A 27,138-nucleotide genomic window follows, 5' to 3' on the forward strand; every position below is an offset into this window, starting at 1 on the left:
TGACTATAGCTATTAAAGACTATATGAATCAATAATTCATAACCTTCTTAAACACAAAGCACCAGGCCCAGATAGGTTGACCAGTCAATTCTAACAAACACTTAAGGAAGAAATTATACCAACTTTGTACAGAGCATAAAAGCAGAACTACTTTCTAAATCATCCTATGAGGTCAACATTACCCTAATACCAAAACCACACAAAGACATTATAAGAAAAGAAAACTATAAGCCAGTATCTTCCTTAAACATTGATGCAAAAATCCTTAACAAAATATTAGCAAACCAAATCCAAAAGAAACATAAAAAGAATTATACACCATGATCAAATGGGATTTATCAAAGTTACGCAAGACTGGTTCAACACTCAAAAATCAATTAATGTAATCCATTACATCCACAAAATAAAAAAGAAAAATTGCACAATCATATCAATAGATACAGAAAATGCATTTGACAAAATTCAATACATTTTCCTGATAAAAACTCTCACTAAACTAGAAATAGAAGGGAACCTTCTCAACTTGAGAAAGACTATCCACAAAAAACCCTATGGCTAACATCGTACTTACTGGTGAGAAACTTGAAGGATTCCCACTAAGATCAGGTACAAGGCAAGGATTCCCCTCTCACCACTTCTTTTCAGCTTTGTACTGGAAGTCCTTACTGACTCAGTGAGGCAAGAAAAAGAAGTAAAAGGTATACATATTGGGACAAAAAGATGGAGAGCTGTGAGTGACATGACTGTCTATATAGAAAATCCAAAGAATCAACAGAAGAACTCGTGGAATTAAGAAGAGATTATAGCAAGTAGGCAAGGTTAAATGCAAGATTAATCCAAAAGTTTATTGCTTTCCTATATACCTACAATGAACAAGTGAAGTATTAAATTGAAAACAGAATACCATTTATAGTAGCACCCTAAAAGTTAAATATTAGGTATATAGGAAGACTCAATATTGTCAAGATGTCAGTTCTCCCCAATTTGATCTATAGAATCAATACCATTCCCATCAAAATCCCAGCAAATTATTTTATGGATGTCGACAAACTGATTCTAAAGTTTATATCGAGAGGCAAAAAAACCCAGAATAGCTCATACAATATTGAAAGAGAAGAACAAAGTTGGAGGACTGATACTACCCGACTCGAAGACTTATATAAAGCTGCAGTAATCAAGACAGCATGGTATTGGTAAAAAATTAGACAAACAGATCAATGGAACAGAATATATAATCTTCTATTTAAAAAAAAATGGACCCAAGGAAGACAACACCAAGACACATAGAAATTAAAATGGGAAAGATCAAGGATAAGGACAGACTGTTAAAAGCAGCCAGAGACAGAAATAAGTTCACATACAAAGGAAAGCCCATCAGGCTAACATCAGACTTCTCAGCAGAAACCTTACAGGCCAGAAGGGAGTGGCATGATGTATTTAATGCCATGAAGCAGAAGGGCCTGGAACCATTACTTTATCCGGCAAGATTATCATTTAAATTTGAAGGAGGGATTAAACAATTTCCAGATAAGCAAAAGCTGAGAGAGTTTACCTCCCACAAACCGTCTCTGCCGTCTATTTTGGAGGGACTGCTATAGATGGAAGTGTTCCTAGGGTTGGACAGCTGTCACCAGAGGCAGTAAAACCACGGTAGGGAGGGTGGAGCAGCTGTTTGCAAGGCAAATGCAAAATTAAATTGACTATCCCCAAAGTCAATCAAGGGATAGACAAAAAGTACAGAATTTGATACCTAATATATAAAGAATGAAGGAGGAAGAAAAAGGAGGAGAAATAGAAAAGAACCTTTAGATTGTGTTTGTAACAGCATACTAAGTGAGTTAAGTTAGACTCTTAGATAGCAATGAAAGTAACCTGGAACCTTTGGTAACCACGAATCTAAAGCCTGAAATGGCAATAACTACATACCTATCGATAATCACCCTAAATATAAATGGACTGAATGCACCAATCAAAAGACATAGAGTCACTGAGTGGATAAAAAAACAAAACCCGTGTTGTACACTTGAAACTAATGTAATGTAATACTGTGCATCAACTACCCTTCAATAAAAAATAATTATTTAAAAAAAAAAAAAAAAAAACAAGACCCATCTACGTGCTGCTTACAAGACACTCACCTCAAACCCAAAGACATGCACAGATTAAAAGTCAAGGAATGGAAAAAGATATTTCATGCAAACAATAGGGAGAAAAAAGCAGGGGTTGCAATACTAGTATCAGACAAAATAGACTTTAAAACAAAGAAAGTAACAAGACATAAAGAAGGACATTACATAATGATAAAGGGGTCAGTCAGTCCAACAAGAGGATATAACCATTATAAATATATATGCACCCAACACAGGAGCACCAGCATATGTGAAACAAATACTAACAGAACTAAAGGAGGAAATAGAATGCAATGCATTCATTTTAGGAGACTTCAACACACCATTCACTCCAAAGGACAGATCCACCAGACAGAAAATAATTAAGGACACAGAGGCACTGAACAACACACTAGAACAGATGGACCTAATAGACATCTACAGAACTCTACACCCAAAAGCAACAGGATACACATTCTTCTCAAGTGCACATGGAACATTCTCCACAACAGACCACATACTAGGCCACAAAAAGAGCCTCAGTAAATTCAAAAAGATCGAAATCCTACCAACCAACTTTTCAGACCACAAAGGTATAAAACTAGAAATAAATTGTACCAAGAAAGCAAAAAGGCTCACAAACACATGGAGGCTTAACAACATGCTCCTAAATAGTCAATGTATCAATCAAATTAAAATGGAAATCCAGCAATATGTGGAAATAAATGACAACAACAACACAAAGCCCCAACTTCTGTGGGATGCAGCAAAAGCAGTCTTAAGAGGAAAGTATATAGCAATCCAGGCATATTTAAAGAAGGAAGAACAATCCCAAATGAATAGTCTAACATCACAATTATCGAAACTGGAAAAAGAAGAACAAATGAGGCCTAAAGTCAGCAGAAGGAGGGACATAATAAAGATCAGAGAAGAAATAAACAAAATAGAGAAGAATAAAACAATAGAAAAAAATCAATGAAACCAAGAGCTGCTTCTTTGAGAAAATAAACAAAATAGATCAGCCTCTAGCCAGACTTATTAAGAGAAAAAGAGAATCAACACACATCAACAGAATCAGAAACGAGAAAGGAATCATCACGACGGACCCAACAGAAATACAAAGAATTATTAGAGACTACTATGAAAACCTATATGCTAAGAAGCTGGAAAACCTAAAAGAAATGGACAACTTCCTAGAAAAATACAACCTTCCAAGACTGACCAAGGAAGAAACACAAAATCTAAACAAACCAATTACCAGCAAAAAAATTGAAGCAATAATCAAAAAACTACCCAAGAAAAAAAATCCCAGGTCAGATGGATTTACCTCAGAATTTTATCAGACATACAGAGAAGATATGATACCCATTCTCCTTAAAGTTTTCCAAAAAATAGAAGAGGAGGGAATACTCCCAAACTCATTCTATGAAGCCAGCATCACCCTAATACCAAAACCAGGCAAAGACCCCACCAAAAAAGAAAACTACAGACCAATATCCCTGATGAACGTAGATGTAAAAATATTCAACAAAATATTAGCAAACCAAATTCAAAAACACATCAAAAGGATCATACACCATGACCAAGTGGGATTCATCCCAGGGATGCAAGGATGGTACAACATCCGAAAATCCATCAACATCATCCACCACATAAACAAAAATAAAGACAAAAACCACACGATCATCTCCATAGATGCTGAAAAAGCATTCGACAAAATTCAACATCCATTCATGATAAAAACTCTCAACAAAATGGGTATAGAGGACAGGTACCTCAACATAATAAAGGCCATATATGATAAACCCACAGCCAACATAATACTGAACAGTGAAAAGCTGAAGACTTTTCCTCTGAGATCAGGAACAAGACAGGGATGCCCACTCTCCCCACTGTTATGCAACATAGTACTGGAGGTAATTAGACAAAACAAAGAAATACAAGGAATCCAAATTGGTAAAGAAGTTAAACTGTCACTATCTGCAGATGACATGATATTGTACATAAAAAACCCTAAAGACTCCACTCCAAAACTACTAGAACTGAGATCGGAATACAGCAAAGTTGCAGGATACAAAATTAACACACAGAAATATGTGGTTTTCCTATACACTAACAATGAACTACTAGAAAGAGAAATCAGGAAAACAATTCCATTCACAATTGCATCAAAACGAATAAAATACTTAGGAATAAACCTTACCAAGGAAGTGAAAGACCTATACCTTGAAAATTATAAGACACTCTTAAGAGAAATTAAAGCAGACACTAACAAATGGAAACTCATCCCATGCTCTTGGATAGGAAGAATTAATATCGACAAAATGGCCATCCTGCCCAAAGCAATATACAGATTTGATGCAATCCCTATCAAATTACCAACAACATTCTCCAACGAGCTAGAACGAATAGTTCAAAAATTCATATGGAAACACCAAAGACCCTGAATAGACAAAGCAATCCTGAGAAGAAAGAATAAAGTGGGGGGGATCTCGCTCCCCAACTTCAAGCTCTACTACAAAGCCACAGTAATCAAGACAGTTTGGTACTGGCACAAGAACAGAGCCACCGAACAGTGTAACAGAACAGAGACCCCAGATATTAACCCAAACATATATGGTCAATCAATATATGATAAAGGAGCCATGGACATACAATGGGGAAATGACAGTCTCTTCAACAGATGGTGCTGGCAAAACTGGACAGCTACATGTAAGAGAATGAAACTGGATCACTGTCTAACCCCATACACAAAAGTAAATTCAAAATGGATCAAAAACCTAAATGTAAGTCATGAAACCATAAAACTCTTAGAAAAAAACATAGGCAAAAATCTCTTGGACATAAACATTAGCAACTTCTTCATGAACATATCTCCCCGGGCAAGGGAAACAAAAGCAAAAATGAACAAGTGGGACTATATCAAGCTGAAAAGCTTCTGTACAGCAAAGGACACCATCAATAAAACAAAAAGGTACCCTACAGTATGGGAGAACATATTCATAAATGACAGATCTGATAAAGGGTTGATATCTAAAATATATAAAGAGCTCACGCACCTCAACAAAAAGTGAACAATCCAATTAAAAAATGGGCAAAGGAACTGAACAGACAGTTCTCCAAAGAAGAAATTTAGATGGTCAACAGACACATGAAAGGATGTTCCACATCGCTAGTCATCAGAGAAATGCAAATTAAAACCACAATGAGATATCACTGCTGGTGGGAATGTAAATTAGTTCAACCATTGTGGAAAGCAGTATGGAGGTTCCTCAAAAAGCTCAAAATAGAAATACCATTTGACCCAGGAATTCCACTTCTGGGAATTTACCCTAAGAATGCAGCACTCCAGTTTGAAAAAGACAGATGCACCCCTATGTGTATCGCAGCATTATTTACAATAGCCAAGAAATAGAAGCAACCTAAGTGTCCATCAATAGATGAATGGATAAAGATGTGGTACATATACACAATGGAATATTATTCAGCCATAAGAAAACAAATCCTACCATTTGCAACAACATAGATGGAGCTAGAGGGTATTATGCTCAGTGAAATAAGCCAAGTGGAGAAAGACAAGTACCAAATAATTTCACTCACATGTGGAGTATAAGAACAAAGAAAAACTGAAGGAACAAAACAGCAGCAGAATCGCAGAACCCAAGAATGGACTAACAGTTACCAAAGGGAAAGGGACTGGGCAGGAGAGGTGGGAAGGGAGGGATAAGGGCAGGGAAAAAGAAAGGGGGCCTTACGATTAGCATGTATAATATGGGGGGGGGCATAGGGAGGGATGTGCAACACAGAGAAGACAAGTAGTGAGTCTACAGCATCTTACTACACTGATGGACAGTGACTGTAATGGGGTTTGTGGGGAGGGACTTGGTGAAGGGGGAGTCTAGTAACTATAATGTTCTTCATGTAATTGTAGATTAATGATAATAAAATGAATTTTTTAAGATAATAATAAATGATAAATAAATAAATAATGAGCAGAGGACCTGAACAGACAGTTTACCAAAGAAGACATACACATGATCACCAGACACATGAAAAGATGCCCAACATCACTAACCACCAGGGAAACGCAAACCAAAACCACACACCAGGCACTTCCCGTCAGTCAGACGGGCTAATGTCAACCACGCAAGAAATAACAAGTGTTGGCAAGGATGTGGAGAAGGAGGGACCTCATGCACTGCTGGTGGGACTGCACATTGGTACAGCCATTGTGGAAAGCAGTATGGAGGTTTCTCAAAAAACTAAAAATAGAAATACCATACAATCCAGTAATTCCACTTCTGGGAATTTACTTGAAGAAAACAAAGTCACTAATTCCGACAGATATATGCACCCTTATGTTTACTGTATGCAGCATTATCACACTAGCCAAAACATGCTACTATACTTAAGCAGCATCGGAAGTGTCCTTTGATAGATGAATGCATAAACAAAATGAGTCACATACACATGTGATGGAGTATTAGCCATAAGGAGGAATGAAATCTTGCCATTTGCACCATCATGGATGGAACTAGAGGTTATCATGTTAAGTGAAATAAGACAGAGAAAAACAAGTACCATATGATTTCACTTACATGTGGAATCTAAAAATAAGACAAATGAATAAACAAAACAAAAACAGACTCATAAACACAGAGAACACACTGTTGGTTGTCATACGATGGAGGGAGAATGGGTGAAATTGGTGAAGGGAAGAAAAATCAGTTGAAAATGTTTGATATCTTGATCTAGGTGATAGTCACATGAGTATTTACACATGTCGAAATTCAATGAGTTGTACACTATGATTTACGCTTTTTATTGTGTTTACCTCAATAAAAAAACACATCATGAAAAGTGTTTCCTGTTTAGAGTGCAAAATATGTTTACAGAAGGATCAATACAACTCAATTACAGTGGTGGAATCCATCCCTTGCATCTAAAACTTAAGGTTACAAACATCTTGGAAATAATAAATCCTTAACATCACTGGAAATGAGTGCTAGCCAGCAGCTGCCCAGATCAGACAAAACAAACAACCGCCTCTAGAGAAGCCACAGATGACGCCATGTAAAAGCAAAGGGCAGGGCTGGGCATGCAGAGTCACAAGAAAGCTTCAAGGACCAAAGTGAGCGCCTTCAAGCAGTTCCAATTTCATTCACCTAGTCTGACGGGGCAGCAAACAGGCCAGAAGCCAATTCTGTCACACTGTCATGCTTAGTAACAGTCCACAATCTAAAAATGGTTTTACATTTGTATCTGAGATACAAGTGACAAGTAAAAATAACGTGAAATTCAATTATCAGTGTCAATAAATAAAGTTTTCCTGGCACCCAGGCAGGCTCATTTGTTTACATATGTATGGCCTGTGGTTCCTTTCCTGCAGCAAGAGCAGAGCTGATAGCCCACAAAATCTAAAATATTTATTATATTTACTATGTGGTCCCTCACAAAACAACTTTTCAAAGATAAATTTAAAAAGCCAAGTTTGCATACTGAAAGAGCTACTAAATACCAAGCACATACTGAAAGAGCTACTAAATACCAAGCAGCATGAAAAGTCTAATCCAAACCCTAACAAATAGTGGGAAAATTTCAGACTCCCAGATACTCAAAAATTCCTCTAAGTTTCCATAAAATCCTAAAAGACTACTTACAAAGGATCATGAACCAGATTGGCCTCGGACTTCTCTCATCTCAACAAAAGAGGCTACATGACATAGAACAGGGGAGGGGGGCAAACTTCCGGCATGCAGGGCAAGAGTACTGTGTTCCTTTGCTCGCCCCTCTTGCCACCCGCACATCAGTGACAAGCTTGCAGAGAAAGCGGCTGTTCCAGCAGGTGGGTGATCCCAGCCCCTCCACTACTCCACCAGGAGAGGAAGGACATTCCTCTGCGGGGGATCCAGCAGCAACCGTATGACTCTTACTCACTTCTACAGAATGAAGACTCTACTGAGCTCCAGTCACCAATCACCCCTTCAAAAATGTCAGGATTCTGAGGACAACAGGCACCAGGAAAAGGTTATATTATTGACATAAACCCAACAGTATGCCTAGAAAAAGATGCTGGCAGAGCCTGCTCCACAAGCCATGAGTAGCCATAGCATGTCGATACAGGACAACACCTTCGCAAGCCCTTCTGTTAACTACCCAACTTTCTGACGACCTGATTCTCTGAAGACATGACTCTCACATTTATCTAAATCTGAAAGCCTGACTCGTTTAGCTCCCTGCTAAGCTGCAACATGGTCTTCAGAAAAACAGAAATCATGCTGCCGACCACACAGGATCATCAGGGGGATGTAGAGCACCTGGATGCTACCTGACACACAAACAATTAGGAACTTGGAACATTTTAGCATTACTGTCGGTGAAAAACTAATCAAATTTTGGAAGAAAATCATACAGACATCAAAGGGGAAAAAAAGTTAACTGCTCCCTCAGGAGAGCCAGTGAGTCCCTCAACTACACTCTGATGCTAATAACTCAGCACCAAAACACTGCCACGGGACTGAGGGCACTGGTGCCACAAACAGCACAGGGCATGGAGCACCGTCAGTCCCCAGAGCCTGGGAGTGTGTGGCCCATCATGCCCGTACACACGTGCATACACAGGTGTGTGCACGTGAGCACACACAGATGCAATGAACCGAGATGTCCTAGGACTGTACTGTGTTTATAAAGATCAGTTGCAACAACCGAGTTATGTGCCACCCAAGTTCTTTAGCACTTTATGACTCTATATAACCAGGAAAATTGCAGGAAGGATCTGCTAATTTAGTGCCAACCCAAAAAGAAAAAACAAAGCAGAAAATTAAACGTGTTAAAATAATACACCAAAAATGAGGGTATCTGGGTGTAAGCTCCTTGGATGGCTAAGCCCCACAGTAGACCAGAAACAAGGCAACCCACTCCTACAATGGGGCTCTGCAGCGCCTCCCACTGGAGATGGAGGTAGATGGAGTGGCAGAATCTCTGTGCGCCCCTCATATCCGGGCTGGCCTTAAGATTTGCCCTGACTAGAGGCTGTCGGGAGGCAGGCCCGGAAGGAGTGCCCCGCGGGCGCAGAGGATGCCGGGAGGCTGGGCCTTAGGCCGCAGGTGGGAAGGAGCCGCCTGAGGCCGCGGAGGCTGAGGCTGGCCCGGGACAGCACGCCTGCACCCGGTGGGCGTCGGGACCAGGGTGTCCTCCCGCCCAGGAGTTGAGGAAGATGAATTCGGTCGGGGTCTCCCGGAATACTTTCAAAAGAAAAGGTTACAATCAAAAATGAAATTACTGGGAGTTTTATCCCCCGTCAAAAGTTCCACTGTCGAGAGAGGGGCGGAAGATGGGGGCGTGAGTAGAGCAGTGGAAATCTCCTCCCAAAACAACATATATCTATGAAAATATAACAAAGACAACCCTTCCTAGAATGAAGACCAGAGGACACAGGACAATATCCAGACCACATCCGCACCTGAGAGAACCCAGCGCCTCGCGAAGGGGGTAAGATACAAGCCCCGGCCCCGCGGGAGCCGAGCGCCCCTCCCCGCCAGCTCCCGGAGGGAGAAGAGCAGGCAGAGCGGGAGGGAGACGGAGCCCAGGACTGCCGAACACCCAGCCCCCGCCATCCGGGCCAGAGTGCAGGGCCCTGGATACTAGGGAAACAGGGCAGCAAGAACGGTGAGCGGGCACTGGAGACTGGGCGCCAGAGGACATAAGAAAAGCGCGCGACCATTTTTTTTTTCTTTTTTGCTGTTTGGTTTTGGCAAGCGCTTTTTGGAAGTCTTAAAGGGATAGGGACCCCAATACTAGGGAAACAGGGCAGAAAGACCGGTGAGCAGAGGCCTGAGGCTGGCACCGTAGAATAAAGAAAAACGAGCGACCACCTTTTTTTTTTTTTTTTTAATTAAAAACTTTTTTTAAATTAAAAAATTTTTTTTTCTTTTTTTTTTTCTGGTGGTCATTGTTTTGTTTTGGCGGGTGCTTTTTGGAAGTCTTAAAGGGGCAGGGCGGGTCACTTAATCCACAGGTAGGGAATCCGGGATCTCTGGGCACCCTAACCCCTGGGCTGCAGGGAGCAGGGAGGCCCCTTACGGAGATAAATAGCCTCCCAGCCGCTCCTGCTCCAACGCGACTCCACCATTTTGGAGTAGCTGCCCGAGCCAGGCCACGCCCACAGCAACAGCGGAGATTAACTCCATAGCAGCCGGGCAGGAAGCAGAAGCCCTGTCTGCGTGCAGATGCCCAGCACAAGCCACTAGAGGTCGCTGTTCTCCCAGGAGAGGAGGGCCACAAACCAACAAGAAGGGAAGTCCTTCCAGCCATCACTCGTCCCAGTTCTGCAGACTATTCCTATCACCATGAAAAGGCAAAGCTACAGGCAGACAAAGATCACAGAGACAACACCAGAGAAGGAGACAGACCTAACCAGTCTTCCTGACAAAGAATTCAAAATAAGAATCATAAACATGCTGACAGAGATGCAGAGAAATACGCAAGAGAAATGGGATGAAGTCCGGAAGGAGATCACAGATGCCAGAAAGGAGATCGCAGAAATGAAACAAACTCTGGAAGGGTTTATAAGCAGAATGAATAGAATGCAAGAGGCCATTGATGGAATTGAAATCAGAGAACAGGAACGCATAGAAGCTAACATAGAGAGAGACAAAAGGATCTCCAGGAATGAAACAATATTAAGAGAACTGTGTGACCAATCCAAAAGGAACAATATCCGTATTACAGGGGTCCCAGAAGAAGAAGAGAGAGGAAAAGAGATGGAAAGTATCTTAGAAGAAATAATTGCTGAAAACTTCCCCACACTGGGGGAGGAAGTAATCGAACAGACCACGGAAATACACAGAACCCCCAACAGAAAGGATCCAGGAAGGGCAACACCAAGACACATAATAATTAAAATGGCAAAGATCAAGGACAAGGAAAGAGTGTTAAAGGCAGCTAGAGAGAAAAAGGTCACCTATAAAGGGAAACCCATCAGGCTAACGTCAGATTTCTCAACAGAAACCCTACAGGCCAGAAGAGAATGGCATGATATATTTAATACAATGAAACAGAAGGGACTTGAACCAAGGATACTGTATCCAGCACGACTATCATTCAAATATGACGGTGGGATTAAACAATTCCCAGACAAACAAAAGCTGAGGGAATTTGCTTTCCACAAACCACCTCTACAGAACATCTTACAGGGACTGCTCTAGATGGGAGCACTCCTAGAAAGAGCACAGCACAAAACACCCAACATATGAAGAATCGAGGAGGAGGAACAAGAAGGGAGAGAAGAAAAGAATCTCCAGACAGTGTATATAACAGCTCAATAAGCGAGCTAAGTTAGGCAGTAAGATACTAAAGAGGCTAACCTTGAACCTTTGGTAACCACGAATTTAAAGCCTGCAATGGCAATAAGTACATATCTTTCAATAGTCACCCTAAATGTTAATGGGTTGAATGCACCAATCAAAAGACACAGAGTAACAGAATGGATAAAAAAGCAAGACCCATCTATATGCTGCTTACAAGAAACTCACCTCAAACCCAAAGACATGTACAGACTAAAAGTCAAGGGATGGGAAAACATATTTCAAGCAAACAACAGTGAGAAGAAAGCAGGGGTTGCAGTACTAATATCAGACAAAATAGACTTCAAAACAAAGAAAGTAACAAGAGATAAAGAAGGACACTACATAATGATAAAGGGCTCAGTCAAACAAGAGGATATAACCATTCTAAATATATATGCACCCAACACAGGAGCACCAGCATATGTGAAACAAATACTAACAGAACTAAAGGGGGATATAGACTGCAATGCATTCATTCTAGGAGACTTCAACACACCACTCACCCCAAAGGATAGATCCACTGGACAGAAAATAAGTAAGGACACGGAAGCACTGAACAACACAGTAGAGCAGATGGACCTAATAGACATGTATAGAACTCTACATCCAAAAGCAGCGGGATATACATTCTTCTCAAGTGCACATGGAACATTCTCCAGAATAGACCACATACTAGGCCACAAAAGGAGCCTCAGAAAATTCCAAAAGATTGAAATCCTACCAACGAACTTTTCAGACCACAAAGGCATAAAACTAGAAATAAACTGTACAAAGAAAGCAAAGAGGCTCACAAACACATGGAGGCTTAACAACACGCTCCTAAATAATCAATGGATCAATGACCAAATCAAAATGGAGATCCAGCAATATATGGAAACAAATGACAACAACAACACTAAGCCCCAACTTCTATGGGACACACCAAAAGCAGTCGTAAGAGGAAAGTATATAGCAATCCAAGCATATTTAAAAAAGGAAGAGCAATCCCAAATGAATGGTCTAATGTCACAATTATCGAAATTGGAAAAAGAAGAACAGATGAGGCCTAAGGTCAGCAGAAGGAGGGACATAATAAAGATCAGAGAAGAAATAAATAAAATTGAGAAGAATAAAACAATAGCAAAAATCAATGAAACCAAGAGCTGGTTCTTCGAGAAAATAAACAAAATAGATAAGCCTCTAGCCAGACTTAATAAGAAGAAAAGAGAGTCAACACAAATCAACAGTATCAGAAACGAGAAAGGAAAAATCACAACGGACGCCACGGAAATGCAAAGAATTATTGGAGAATACTATGAAAACCTATATGCTAACAAGCTGGGAAACCTAGGAGAAATGGACAACTTCCTAGAAAAATATAACCTTCCAAGATTGACCCAGGAAGAAACAGAAAACCTAAACAGACCAATTACCAGCAAAGAAATTGAAGCAGTAATCAAAAAACTACCAAAGAACAAAACCCCCGGGCCAGATGGATTTACCTCTGAATTTTATCAGACATACAGAGAAGATATGATACCCATTCTCCTTAAAGTTTTCCAAAAAATAGAAGAGGAGGGAATACTCCCAAACTCATTCTATGAAGCCAGCATCACCCTAATACCAAAACCAGGCAAAGACCCCACCAAAAAAGAAAACTACAGACCAATATCCCTGATGAACGTAGATGCAAAAATATTCAACAAAATATTAGCAAACCGAATTCAAAAATACATCAAAAGGATCATACACCATGACCAAGTGGGATTCATCCCAGGGATGCAAGGATGGTACAACATTCGAAAGTCCATCAACATCATCCACCACATCAACAAAAAGAAAGACAAAAACCACATGATCATCTCCATAGATGCTGAAAAAGCATTTGACAAAGTTCAACATCCATTCATGTTAAAAACTCTCAGCAAAATGGGAATAGAGGGCAAGTACCTCAACATAATAAAGGCCATCTATGATAAACCCACAGCCAACATTATATTGAACAGCGAGAAGCTGAAAGCATTTCCTCTGAGATCGGGAACTAGACAGGGATGCCCACTCTCTCCGCTGTTATTTAACATAGTACTGGAGGTCCTAGCCACGGCAATCAGACAAAATAAAGAAATACAAGGAATCCAGATTGGTAAAGAAGAAGTTAAACTGTCACTATTTGCAGATGACATGATACTGTACATAAAAAACCCTAAAGACTCCACCCCAAAACTACTAGAACTGATATCGGAATACAGCAAAGTTGCAGGATACAAAATCAACACACAGAAATCTGTGGCTTTCCTATATACTAACAATGAACCAACAGAAAGAGAAATCAGGAAAACAACTCCATTCACAATTGCATCAAAAAAAATAAAATACCTAGGAATAAACCTAACCAAAGAAGTGAAAGACTTATACTCTGAAAACTACAAGTCACTCTTAAGAGAAATTAAAGGGGACACTAACAGATGGAAACTCATCCCATGCTCGTGGCTAGGAAGAATTAATATTGTCAAAATGGCCATCCTGCCCAAAGCAATATACAGATTTGATGCAATCCCTATGAAACTACCAGCAACATTCTTCAATGAACTGGAACAAATAATTCAAAAATTCATATGGAAACACCAAAGACCCCGAATAGCCAAAGCAATCCTGAGAAAGAAGAATAAAGTAGGGGGGATCTCACTCCCCAACTTCAAGCTCTACTATAAAGCCATAGTAATCAAGACAATTTGGTACTGGCACAAGAGCAGAGCCACAGACCAATGGAACAGACTAGACAATCCAGACATTAACTCAGACATATATGGCCAATTAATATTTGATAAAGGAGCCATGGACATACAATGGCGAAATGACAGTCTCTTCAACAGATGGTGCTGGCAAAACTGGACAGCTACATGTAGGAGAATGAAACTGGACCATCGTCTAACCCCATATACAAAAGTAAACTCAAAATGGATCAAAGACCTGAATGTAAGCCATGAAACCATTAAACTCTTGGAAGAAAACATAGGCACAAACCTCTTAGACATAAACATGAGTGACCTCTTCTTGAACATATCTCCCCGGGCAAGGAAAACAACAGCAAAAATGAGTAAGTGGGACTATATTAAGCTGAAAAGCTTCTGTACAGCAAAAGACACCATCAATAGAACAAGAAGGATCCCTACAGTATGGGAGAATATATTTGAAAATGACACATCCGATAAAGGCTTGACGTCCAGAATATATAAGGAGCTCTCACACCTCAACAAACAAAAAACAAATAACCCAATTAAAAAATGGGCAGAGGAACTGAACAGACAGTTCTCCAAAAAAGAAATACAGATGGCCAACAGACATATGAAAAGATGCTCCACATCGCTAATTATCAGAGAAATGCAAATTAAAACTACAATGAGGTATCACCTCACACCAGTAAGGATGGCTGCCATCCAAAAGACAAACAACAACAAATGTTGGCGAGGCTGTGGAGAAAGGGGAACCCTCCTACACTGCTGGTGGGAATGTAAGTTAGTTCAACCATTGTGGAAAGCAGTATGGAGGTACATCAAAATGCTCAAAACAGACTTACCATTTGACCCAGGAATTCCACTCCTAGGAATTTACCCTAAGAACGCAGCAATCAAGTTTGAGAAAGACAGATGCACCCCTATGTTTATTGCAGCACTATTTACAATAGCCAAGAATTGGAAGCAACCTAAATGTCCATCAATAGATGAATGGATAAAGAAGATGTGGTACATATACACAATGGAATACTACTCAGCTATAAGAAAAGGGCAAATCCAATCATTTGCAGCAACATGGATGGAGCTGGAGGGTATTATGCTCAGTGAAACAAGCCAAGCGGAGAAAGAGAAATACCAAATGATTTCACTTATCTGTGGAATATAAGAACAAAGGAAAAACTGAAGGAACAAAGCAGCAGCAGAATCACAGAACTCAAGAATGGACTAACAGGTACCAAAGGGAAAGGGACTGGGGAGGATGGGTGGGTAGGGAGGGATAAGGGGGGGAGAAGTAGGAGGGTATTAAGATTAACATGCATGGGGTGGTAGGAGAAAAGGGAGGGCTGTACAACACAGAGAAGGCAAGTAGTGATTCTACAACATTTTGCTATGCTGATGGACAGTGACTGTAAAGGGGTTTATAGGGGAGACCTGGTATAGGGGAGAGCCTAGTAAACATAATATTCGTCATGTAAGTGTAGATTAGTGATACCAAAAACAAAGCAAAAAAAAAAAAAAAAGGGCAGTTCCTGTGTGGTAACCTCCAACGAGTTCTACACAAGGGTATAAAGGGCATATAAAAGTGTAGGCAAAGGGTCTGTTTGTGTTTATACAGAGGATCAAAGCCTAATTGGGCTACCCCGAAAATGAACTAAGATACGATATGAAAAAGAACTTCCAACATCTGCACTCTCTGGAAGACTCATGCCAGAAGATGATCATCAAAAAACCCAACAAAGATCCACGCACTGCTACAGCTGTAGATGCACTCATCCCACCAGTTCCTGGACTTGCCATGGGAATGAGGAAGGAGATATCTAAGCTGGCCTGTGCATACAGTAAAACAACAAATTTGACTGGATCTATACTGTTGGAACTCAACCAAGAATTTGGAGAAGTGCAAATTGTAGCGCTCCAAACTCTTACAACTACAGACTATTTACTGTTAAAAGAACATATGGCATGTGAAGAGTCCCCAGGAATGGGTTGTTTTAATTTGTCTGATTTCTCTCAGACTGTTCAAGTTCAGTTGGACAATATCCACCATATCAGATAAGTTTTCACAAATGCCTAAGGTGCCTTAATGGTTTTCTTGGTTTCACTCGAGATGGCTGGTAATTACAGATATGCTTTGGTTATGTAACTATACTCCTATTATGTTAATGTGTGTGTGCAATTTAAGTAGTAGCTTAAAACCTATACATGCTGAAGTTACTCTACAAGAAGATATGTCAAAGAAATAATCAATCTTCCCATGTTTTCTTCCGCCTGCTACTTCTATAGCTTTTCTTCTTCCTTCCTAATTACAACCCTTAAATAGAATTCGTGCCTCGTATCAAATTTACCGAGTATCATAACTCCTCCAAGTGGTAAAGATACCTCAAGACAAATGCTGGGCATAGAAGCCACAGGGCATAAATATGCAAAGAAGTAAAAAGCTAACCTTTTCAAACAATAAGGCTTCCCTCTCACTTACCAAATTCACATTTCCCTGTATGGCCCCGGAAGATGACTGGTTAGCCAGAGACGGGTAAGATTCCTCAAGGGAGGAACAACCTAAGACAGGCACAGTCGCAGGGGGGCCATCAGGTGAGAAATTGGGGATCAACAGAGGTGAGGCTTAGAACCTCACCCCCCCGTTCTGAGAGAAATCTTCTGCATACGTGGATGTTTTATTGCCCTGGTCTAGCTTGGATTAACACATAGTCTACAGGCACACACCTGATCATCTACATTTGCTCTCTTACAACACTAAACTATGTTTTCTACCTTTATCTTGTATCTACCTACCACTTCAGCATTTTATTAAAAATAATAATAATAAAGAGAGAAATGTGGTACCCACATATAAATCAAGTATAAAAATCAAATGAATATTCATATTTGCACTGACTGTGTATAGTTCATAATGCATGAACAAAACCGAAAGCTTCTGTGATGACAGCCCTTGCACTGTTCACCATGTAACTTATTCACTATGTAATAATTTGTACTCCATGTAAGAATTTGTTCGTTATGCATCAGAAGATTGGAGACTGACGAAAATTAGGCTTGGGGTGGATTAATGATTGTGCATTGAGTATTGACCCCCCTATACAGAAATTTATTGTGGTTAACAACTATTTGATCAATAAATATGAGAGATGCCCTCACTATATATATATATATATATATATATATATATATATATATATATATATATATATATAAACACACTTCCAATTGTAAAATAAATAAGTAACCGGGATGTAATGTATAGCATAAGGAATATAGTCAAAATATTGTAACAACTTGGTATGGTGATACCTGGTACCTAGAATTATCATGTATATAAATGTTGAGTCGCTGTGTTGTACACCTGAAACTAATGTAATGCAATGCTGTTGTCAACTACCCTTCAATAAAAAAAAAAAAATCAAATGAGTATTCATATTTGAACTGACTGTTTATAGTTCATAATGCATGAGCAAAACCGAAAGTTTCTGTGATGACTGCCCTTGTACTGTTCACTATGTAACTTATTCATTATGTAAGAATTTGTTCTCCATGTAAGAACTTGTTTGTTATGCCTCAGAAGATTGGAGACTGACGAAAATTAGGCTTGGGGTGGATTAATGATTGTGCATTGAGCATTGACTCCCCTATACAGAATTTTATTGTTGTTAAGAACCATTTGATCAATAAATATGAGAGATGCCCTCACAAAAAAAAAAAAAAAAAAAAAAAAAGGACAGACTTCCAATGGTAAAATAAATAAGTAACCGGGATGTAATGTATAGCATAAGGAATATAGTCAATATATTGTAACAGCTTGGTAGGGTGATAGCTGGAACCTAGAATTATGTATATAAATGTTTTACCACTGTGTTGTACACTTGAAACTAATGTAATGTAATACTGTTCGTCAACTACCCTTCAATAAAAAATAATTATTTAAAAAAAAAAAAAAAGGAAAAAAAAAAGTTCCACTGTCAGTTTAGATCTTGTTAATCTATACATGGTAAATCAGATATCTTGCCATAAGAAAACACCTGAAGCTGTGAGAAAAACCAACCCATGTGAATATGAGCAGAGACATAAAAATGCCCCTAGGAAAGCATGATTCAGAACTTCCAGTGTAGCCACATTGTGTACCATCTAACCTCTGCATTGATGATACAGAAAATAATATACATCATCAAAGACTAGGCAGCAAGAAAGAACTTGGCCCAGTTCAGTTGTCACAAGTCATGGGATCACACAGAATGTTCGAACCTCAGTTCAACAGAATAGAAAACTGCAGTTTCACTCCATCATCTTTTTCAGCAGAATTATCTTCTAATAGACATAATACAGAACAAAATTTCATTCCCAGTATAGCACCTAGTCCTCAGAAAGCTGCGTATGAAGAAAAGCAGAATGAGCAGCTCAGTAATGTTAATTATTCTAATTCCTTGGTTTCCAAATTAAATGAAAATCAGGATACTCTCAGTCCATCATATAAAACAGCACAATTTGGAATGTTGTTTGAAAGATTTAACAGTCCAGGAAATAGGAATTTCCCAACTGGAAGACCTGCAGTAGTGATGGAAGAGAGAAGACAGTCAGACTTCATTAGTGAAAAACGATCAGTACAACATATGTGGGGAGAAAATAGAAAAAAGGCTTTACATTTTCTTGAAGATGTGAACCAGCCAACCCCCAGGCTTCTGTCAGAGAATTGTGACTCTTTTATTAGTGCAAATGTGATCAGTTTATTAAACATAGTTCAGCAGAGAATAAAGAATACCTTCGACAAGTGTGGTTATGACAGTATGGGAGATACTTGTGCAATCACTAGTTCTGATAAAAGCAGTTCCACTGATGGATGCATTGAAAGTATTTTTACAGATCCAGGATTGAATTTTACTAATTCTACTTTTAATACAAGTTATCCAGAAGAGTGCAATCCAAACAAGAGCCATCAGGAGTACAGCAGTAATGAAAGAAGTGCCCTTAATACATCTTCTGAGGGTTGTTACCCAGCCAGTTCTCAAAAAAAGGGAAAATTTGAAAGTGATCAAGAGAAGACACCACAGGAAAAAATTTGGCAATATCCAGTGAACCATATGGGTGATACTCCTTTGGAAGGATTGCATTCCAAGCAATCATTGGATTTTCGACCTGGTGAGATTCTGATTGAAGGAGGAGGAGCTTGTTCTTTAAAAGGCAGGCCAACATCTTCTAAGAAAATATGTCAGTGAAACTATAAGTGGATTTTATTCTTTTTAAAAAACTAACACTAAACTGGAAATCACTTAAATTTTAAGTGTTTAATTATTGCTAGCAAATATGTTTCATAGATATCTTAGAATATACTAGTAATGCAACTGACCCTTTACAATTACCTTTATGTTTTAAAAAATGCTTTTGTCTTTGTAAAATGATGAGTATATATAATGTATACGTATAGTTTAGCAAGTAATAATAAAACAGATACCCTAGTACTCAAAAAAAAAAAAAAAAAAGATTTGCCCTGACTGGTAGAATGACCCAGAAGTGAAACTCTGGTTTCTGGGGGTCACAAGGCTTCTGCACTCGCTTTCCCACCATTCATGGTAACACGGAGGCCACTAATGCCCCCTCATGAAGCCGGGCTGCGTGCTGATGAGGAAAGGCACACGGCCCCATCACCCACCAACCAGCCAGCAATCAAGATAGCTGGACAACATACAGAACCACATGGTTTTAATCTTGGAACATAGATGGGTCCAATATTTCAAAAACAATGACTGTAATTCACAGTACTTACAAACTAAAAAAAAGGAAAGCCATATGACAGATTCAGTAATCACAGAAAGGCTTGGGTAAAATCCAGTGCCCATTCCTTATAAAAACTCAACAAACCTGGGATAAAAGGGAACTTCCTCAACCTGATGAACTGCATCTATGAACACCCTACAGCCAACATGACAGTTGATGGCAGAAAGCGAACACTTTCCCCTATGGGCAGCAATATGCCTCAGACAGACATGTACTCAGCACTTCTTTTAAACATTGTGCTGGAAGATCTGGAGAGAGAATCATATCACAAGGAGGGAAACACAGGCACGCCTCACTTTGCTGCGCTTCACAGACGTGTTTTTACAAACAGAAGGCCAGTGGCAGCCCCGTGCCGAGCAAGCCTATTGGTGCCATTTTTCCAACAGGATTTGCTCACTTCATGCCTCTGTGTCACATTCTGGTAATTCTTGCAATATTTCAAATGTCTTCATTATTATAATATTTGTTATGGTGATCTGTGTGATTAGCAGTCTCTGACGAACTACTGATAAATTGTTTTGGGGTGCCATGAGCTATGCCCACATGTAACGGTGACCTTAAGTGCTGTGCGTGTTTTGACTGTTCCACTGACCAAATGTTCCCTCATCTCTCTTTCTCCTGAGGCCTCCCAATCCCAATACTGACATTAGGCCAATTAATAACCTTACAACAGCCTCCACCACATGTTCAAGTGAAAGAAGAGTCCATCGATGTGGCAAACTTCACTGCCCTATTTTAGGAAATGGCCACGGCCACCCCAGCCTTCAGCAACCACCCCCCGATCAGCTGCCATTCACAGCAGGACAAGACCCCCCCCCAGTGAAAAGAGCATGAATCGCTGAAGACCCAGAGGCATTTGTAGCAAACAGTGTTTCTAACTGAGGCGGGCACACTGCGCATTCAGGCACAAGGCTACCGTGCACTCACCAGACGACAGTCTGTCTGTGCTCTGGCAGCCAAAGTGACCATCCGACCTGCTCGGCTCCCACTCACTTCACTGCAGCGGTCGGGACCTGGCCCACAGGACCTCCAAGGCCTGCCGGCTGAAGGCATCCAGACGTGACAGGAAGTAAAACCAACCTCAACTGTAGACAAGATCAGCCTCTGTGTAAATCCAACTGAACCTATTGAAAAGCCACTAGAACTAATAAGTGAGTTTGGCTTGGCTCACTTACTCACTTATCTATAAGTGAGTAGGACATAAGATAAATTTTAAACATTTGCCATCTATATTAATACAAAAATAATAAAAAATACATGAGTGTGAACATGTCAAAATTCACAGAGCTGGACACTAAGACTTGTTCATTTACAGTACACACCTCAATAAAAAAACAAAATTAAATTACTGAAAAAATTTTTAAGTGTCATTTACAACAGCATCAAAATATGAAACAGGGATAGATCTGACAAGAGGTGCAAGATTCCAACACCGAAAACAGGAGCAGGACAGGGAAAGTGAGGCACAGCCGCCAGCAGAAGTTGTGGTCCCAGGCCAGGAAACGGGGCACTGCTGCCCCCATCCCAGCCCTGTGCAGGTGATACCAACCCAAATCCCAGCACACTTTCTCTGCCCCTGGGCATCCTGATTCTAACTATGGTTAGCTGGAAATGGGAAAAACCTACAATGACCAAAGGAACTTTGAAAAGGGGGGAAAAGCTTGAAGGACCAACACCACCTGACTTCTGGCTTCTTACATAGCTACAGTCTCCAGGACAGTGAGCTACTGCCAAGCACAGCCAGGTGGCGAGTGTCCAGAAGCAGACCCACTCACATACAGGCAACTGATTTCTGACAAAGACACCAAGGTTCCATTCACATAAAATCCTAGAAAATGCAAAGTACTGTGCAACAACAGAAAGCAGACTGGGGGCAAAGTGGGGCAGTTGGAGGGGGAGGCGGTACAAGGGGTCCTAGAACTTGGGAAGGTGAAAGGCCAGCATGGTGACTGTGGTGTATACACATGCCGCAATCAGACTGTCCACTTCACTGAGTGCCATTGTTTTATGCAAACAATACCTGACCAGGAAAAATAAGAAAAATCATAAGTTAAGGCCTATGTCCTAGTGTCTGCCGACTGTTCACAAAAGGGCACTGAGAGTCAGCAACAACCCCACTTCTTCTAAGAAAACAGAAGAGATATTAATTTACCCGTGGTCATGACCTATCACCCTGAGGTGGGGCATGACATGGGGCACATGCAAAATGGAAAAGCATTCATCAATGAAGGCCAAGGTCACTCGCATGTGAGCTGAGGACAGGCAGCCATGGGCATCCTGGGTGCAGACCCAACCTACATGGGCAAACTGGTTATCTGACAGACTCAGAGGGTAAAAAGAGAATCTAAGCCTCCAGGAAATCAGGGATAAACAGAACAATCCCTCCCTTTCAACATCCTCAAATTCAAAGCCCTACTGAACCCCAAACTAGACACTATTTGGAAATCCAACAACTTCCACAGCATATCCTTTACACAGCTGAACACAAAACTTACAAGACTCCCTGACTTCAAGCTCTATCTACTACAAAGACACATAATCAAGACAATTTGGTACTGGCACAAGAACAGACGCACAGACCAATGGAACAAACTAGAGAGCCCAGATGTAAACCCAAGCATATATGGTCAATTAATATAAGATAAAGGAGCCATGGATATACAATGGTGAAATGACAGCCTCTTCAACAGCTGGTGTTGGCAAAACTGGACAGCTACATGCAAGAGAATGAAACTGGATCATTGTCTAACCCCACTGTCTCAACACCCAAAATGCAAATAACCCTATTAAAAAATGAGCACAAAAGTAAACTCAAAATGGATCAAAGACCTGAATGTAAGTCATGAAACCATAAAACTCTTAGAAGAAAACATAGGTAAAAATCTCTTGAATATAAACATGAGCAACTTTTTCCTGAACGCATCTCCTCGGGCAAGGGAAACAACATCAAAAATGAACAAATGGGACTACATCAAGCTAAAAAGCTTCTGTACAGCAAAGGACACTATCATCAGAACAAAAAGGCATCCTACAGTATGGGAGAATATATTTGTAAATGACATATCCAACAAGGAGTTAACATCCAAAATATGTAAAGAACTCACTAGTCTCAACACCCAAAATGCAAATAACCCTATTAAAAAATGGGCAGAGGATATGAACAGACAATTCTCCAGAGAAGAAATTCAGATGGCCAACAGGCACATGAAAAGATGCTCCACATCACTAATTTTCAGGGAAATGCAAATTAAAAGCACAATGAGATACCACCTCATGCCAGTTAGGATGGCCAAGATAGAAAAGAATAGGAACAACAAATGCTGGCAAGGATGCGGAGAAGAGGGGAACCCTCCTACACTGCTGGTGGGAATGTAAACTAGTTTAACCATTGTGGAAAGCAGTATGGAGGTTCCTCAAAAAACTAAAAACAGATATAACATTTGACCCAGGAATTCCACTCCTAGGAATTTACCCTAAGAATGCAGTTTCCCAGTTTCAAAAAGACATATGCACCCCTATGTTTATGGCAGCACTATTTACAATAGCCAAGAAATGGAGGCAAACTAAGTGTCCATCAGTAGATGAATGGATAAAGAAGATGTGGTACATAAACACAATGGAGTATTATTCAGCCATAAGAAGAAAACAAATCTTACCGTTTGCAACAACATGGATGGAACTGGAGGGTATTATGCTCAGTGAAATAAGCCAGGTGGAGAAAAACAAGTGCCAAATGATTTCACTTATCTGTGGAGCCTAAGAACAAAGCAAAAACTGAAGGAACAAAACAGCAGCAGACTCACAGAACCCAAGAATGGACTAACAGTCGCCAAAGGGAAAGGGGACTGTGGGGGTAGAGGGAGGGAGAAGGAGAATAAGGGGCATTACAATTAGCACACATAAGGTAGCGGGGAGGGCAGTATAGCATAGAGAAGACAAGTAGTGACTCTATAGCATCTTACTACACTGATGGACAGTGACTGTAATGGTGTATGTGGTAGGGACTTGATAATAGGGGGAATCTAGTAACCACAATGTTGCTCATGTAACTGTATATTAATGACACCAAAAAAAAAAAAAACTTAGAGGACGCCCCCTGAGCCCCACACCGTGGTCCCCTACCCCTCAGACACACAAACCCGGAACAGGTGACGGACACCAGGCAAGCTGCTCTCTGCAGCCTCACCGAAACAGGACTCACCACACAGCCTGACAGTCCTGCAGGGCCCACTCTCCAAAAGCAGCAGGTCACCAATGAGGTCACTACGGAAATACTCAAGGTAGATTCAGTATCCAAATCAGGCCCTCAAGTCATCTGCAACACCGACCACAGCACAGAAAAGAGGGAAAAGGAACTCACCTCACCAGGAGTCTGACCACTTCCCCCTAACAACAGGGCCCAGCGCACCAAGCACTCAGCAGCTGCCAGCAGCCACCAGGGCAACCGCCCCACCCAGCACTGCAAGGCTTATCTGGTTTTGTAAAAACTATATTCACTCTCACCTGAGCAGTAAACTTGGGATATGAGCACTGTTTCCCACTTGGCAGGCATAAACCATCACTCACACTGAGGACAGATCTCTCTGTAAGACGAGGCCCGAGGGCCCACCCAAGGCCGCCCTCCATTGTCTGGGGTGACTCACAAAGGCACTCCCAGTCCAACCAGAGCAGTCCTGGTGGGGGCACAAAGGCCCAAGGGCACCTTGCAGGGTCCTAAGTCCAAAAGCAGGCTCATCACCTTTTCTCTGAGGAGGATGTTGCTATAGAAGCGACTGTCAGAGCTGCCATGCAAGCACCCCCAGGGCACAGTAGGGGCAGCTAAGGTAGAAAAGCAAGCCAGGAGCACAGGAGACAGGCAAGGACGTGCATGGGCCTCTCCATGTTCCGGCTCTGTGCGCCACCTATACTTTTATTTTTGCATGAAAATGGGGAGAGGGTACCAATATTGCTAAGTTGAAAACAATATTTAAGAGATCCGAACAATCACGAAAGGAAGAAATCATCTCAGATTCACACAATAAACCTGCAATGCTAATAAGCAAACTTACTGACACTTGAAGAAAAAGAGAAGAAAGTGAGTCAAGACTGCCAGAGAGATGGATGCAGTAACTGGACGACCAGGAGCCACAGACACCACTGGACCCTGTCCGCTCTGTGCTGAAGGCTGTGCTGTGCGGCACACACTGTTCTCAGGTATACACCAGGAGGGTGCACGTCCTGACTGCAGGCAGATATTAGTTTCATATACTAGGAAGACTGCTATGTACAGGATGATTAAGTAAAGGCTTAAAGAACAATAAACTACTACCAGGGAGGGGAGCAGGAGGTACTGGGAGACAGAGGACAAAATTCAAGCCACCTGGGGGCAGAGGTCACAGAGAACAGAGGAGCCTAGCAGTGAGATGGAGGCAGCTTCCGGGGCTGAGGTCTACGGGTGAGAGGGCAAGGCTGGGGGCAAGGGGAAAAGGAAGTCCAGGCAGGAAGCATCCCAGAGAGGTCCTGGAGGATGGCAGTCTCCTCAAAGGGAAGGACGAGCAGAACCAGACCCCCACTTTTAAAATCTCTTTGGCAACTGTATGTGAGTGTTAGGGCCCAGTCAGAGGCCGCTGCAGTAATAAAGGGAAAGAAGACCCAGCCCAGAGTGACAGTGGGACAGACCTAAGTGGACAGGCTGAAAGAGGATGAAGAGGCAGAATGAACCGTGGCCTCGGAGATTGCCCCCCACGCCCAGGCTGCAGGAGCAGGAGTCTGCGAGGCAACAGCTACCTGACAAAACCCTTCCTCCCAGGAAGAACCAATAAGATCACTGCCTGGAGAGGCAGGTTGGCTCACCTGGCACAGAGCCCAGCTTTCCACAAGCCCTGCCCAGCCGGCTCACTGACCACACCCTCCTCTCATCCATCCATACCACAAACCCAAGAGGCAGGCAGGGCACCTGAGAACAGGAGTCATGGGAGAAACACCATGAGGGAGCAGGGAGCACCAGAAAGAAGCCACCCGAGACTGGCACCTTGGACTCCACTGGCACCTGGATGGCAGAGACTGACCGACCCTCAGACATTCCCAGTGACCCCCACCTCCAAGGGTCCCTGCCTTCAGGCACCCTCCCCACCAGGATCTAAGACGTGCTCCTAACCAAAAGAAAACAATGGGGGTGGGATGGGGAAGCTGGGGCACTGGCACTCCCATGACCACGTCATATTACATGAGAATGACAGCCTGTCTCAGCAGCCTGGAGCCCAAGCTCTCACTGCTCCCAGGGAAGGAGCCGCAGGAGGCCTCCAGAAGCCAAGGGCAGTCTCCAGGTGAGCGCCAGCACCAAACAAAGACTTCACACCAGGAGGAGATGAATTCTGCCAACAACCTGAGGAAGTGGAGGTTTCCCACTCCACCCACACCTGGACTGTAACTGAGCCCAGACCCCTGGCCCACAGACACTGGGAGGTAATAAACGTGTGCTACCCAAAGCTGCCACATCTGTGGGCACATCACACAGCAGCACACACAGCTCCCACCTGCAGTCTGCCACGCCACCTCCTGAGGGACAGTGACTGCGGCATGCCGCATACCAGCAGCCCAGCACCCAGATGTAGCATGCTGCACAGGCAGACCAAGCTCTGTGTAAGCGGCTTGTAGTGCCCAGCAGTTATTGTGCCACAGAACTTGTACAGGCTCAGAATGCTGCTTTTCAGGTTGAAGTCCGCCACCACCTCTAGCCAGAACAATGCAGAATACACTACCATTCACTGATTCATAGTTCACAAAAAATCTAGTTTAAAATCCAACTTAAATCTTCAAACTCCACGGTGCTGGGAGTCCTGCAGGGAAGAGACCAGGGGTGTCCCTGCCCTTTCTTCCCGCCACACTGGAGTCGTGAGGTGAGGACCTTAGATAAGGAGTACAAGGGGGGGCTTTCATCACTTAGGACAGACTGTGACACTCCTTGTTCCAGCAGTGGTCTTATAGATGCTTCTGCCGGCCCTCTGGGAAAGGGTCTGACAGAACAGGCAAAGGCTAGAGGTGGTCAGCACCGGGGCTGCAGACACACACCCAGGTAGGAAGGAAAACCTTGACCCCTCAGCCAAGAACAAAAGCCCTGCACTTCAGGTGGAGGGCGAGGAGACCACACAGTTCTAACTACCCGGACCCTGCGGCTCTTGTGACCAGACAGGATGAGGAAAGGACACG

The 27,138-nt window shown here is 41.8% G+C and overlaps 2 protein-coding genes across 8 annotated transcripts in view; one reads left to right on the forward strand and one right to left on the reverse strand.

Moving 5' to 3' along the window:
• Nucleotides 1-27,138, reverse strand: part of ANKRD11 (ankyrin repeat domain containing 11) — a 180,820-nt gene that overhangs the window by 137,432 nt on the left and 16,250 nt on the right. The gene's annotated exons all lie outside the window — the stretch shown is intronic.
• LOC130681029 (uncharacterized protein C12orf40-like) lies at nucleotides 17,642-19,432 on the forward strand. Its single transcript, XM_057493056.1, has one exon. The coding sequence runs from the start codon at nucleotides 18,399-18,401 to the stop codon at nucleotides 19,389-19,391; it is 993 nt and encodes a 330-aa protein (XP_057349039.1). The 5' UTR covers nucleotides 17,642-18,398; the 3' UTR covers nucleotides 19,392-19,432.

This window comes from Manis pentadactyla, chromosome 15, assembly GCF_030020395.1.
Source record: "Manis pentadactyla isolate mManPen7 chromosome 15, mManPen7.hap1, whole genome shotgun sequence".
Taxonomy (NCBI): Eukaryota; Metazoa; Chordata; class Mammalia; order Pholidota; family Manidae; genus Manis; species Manis pentadactyla.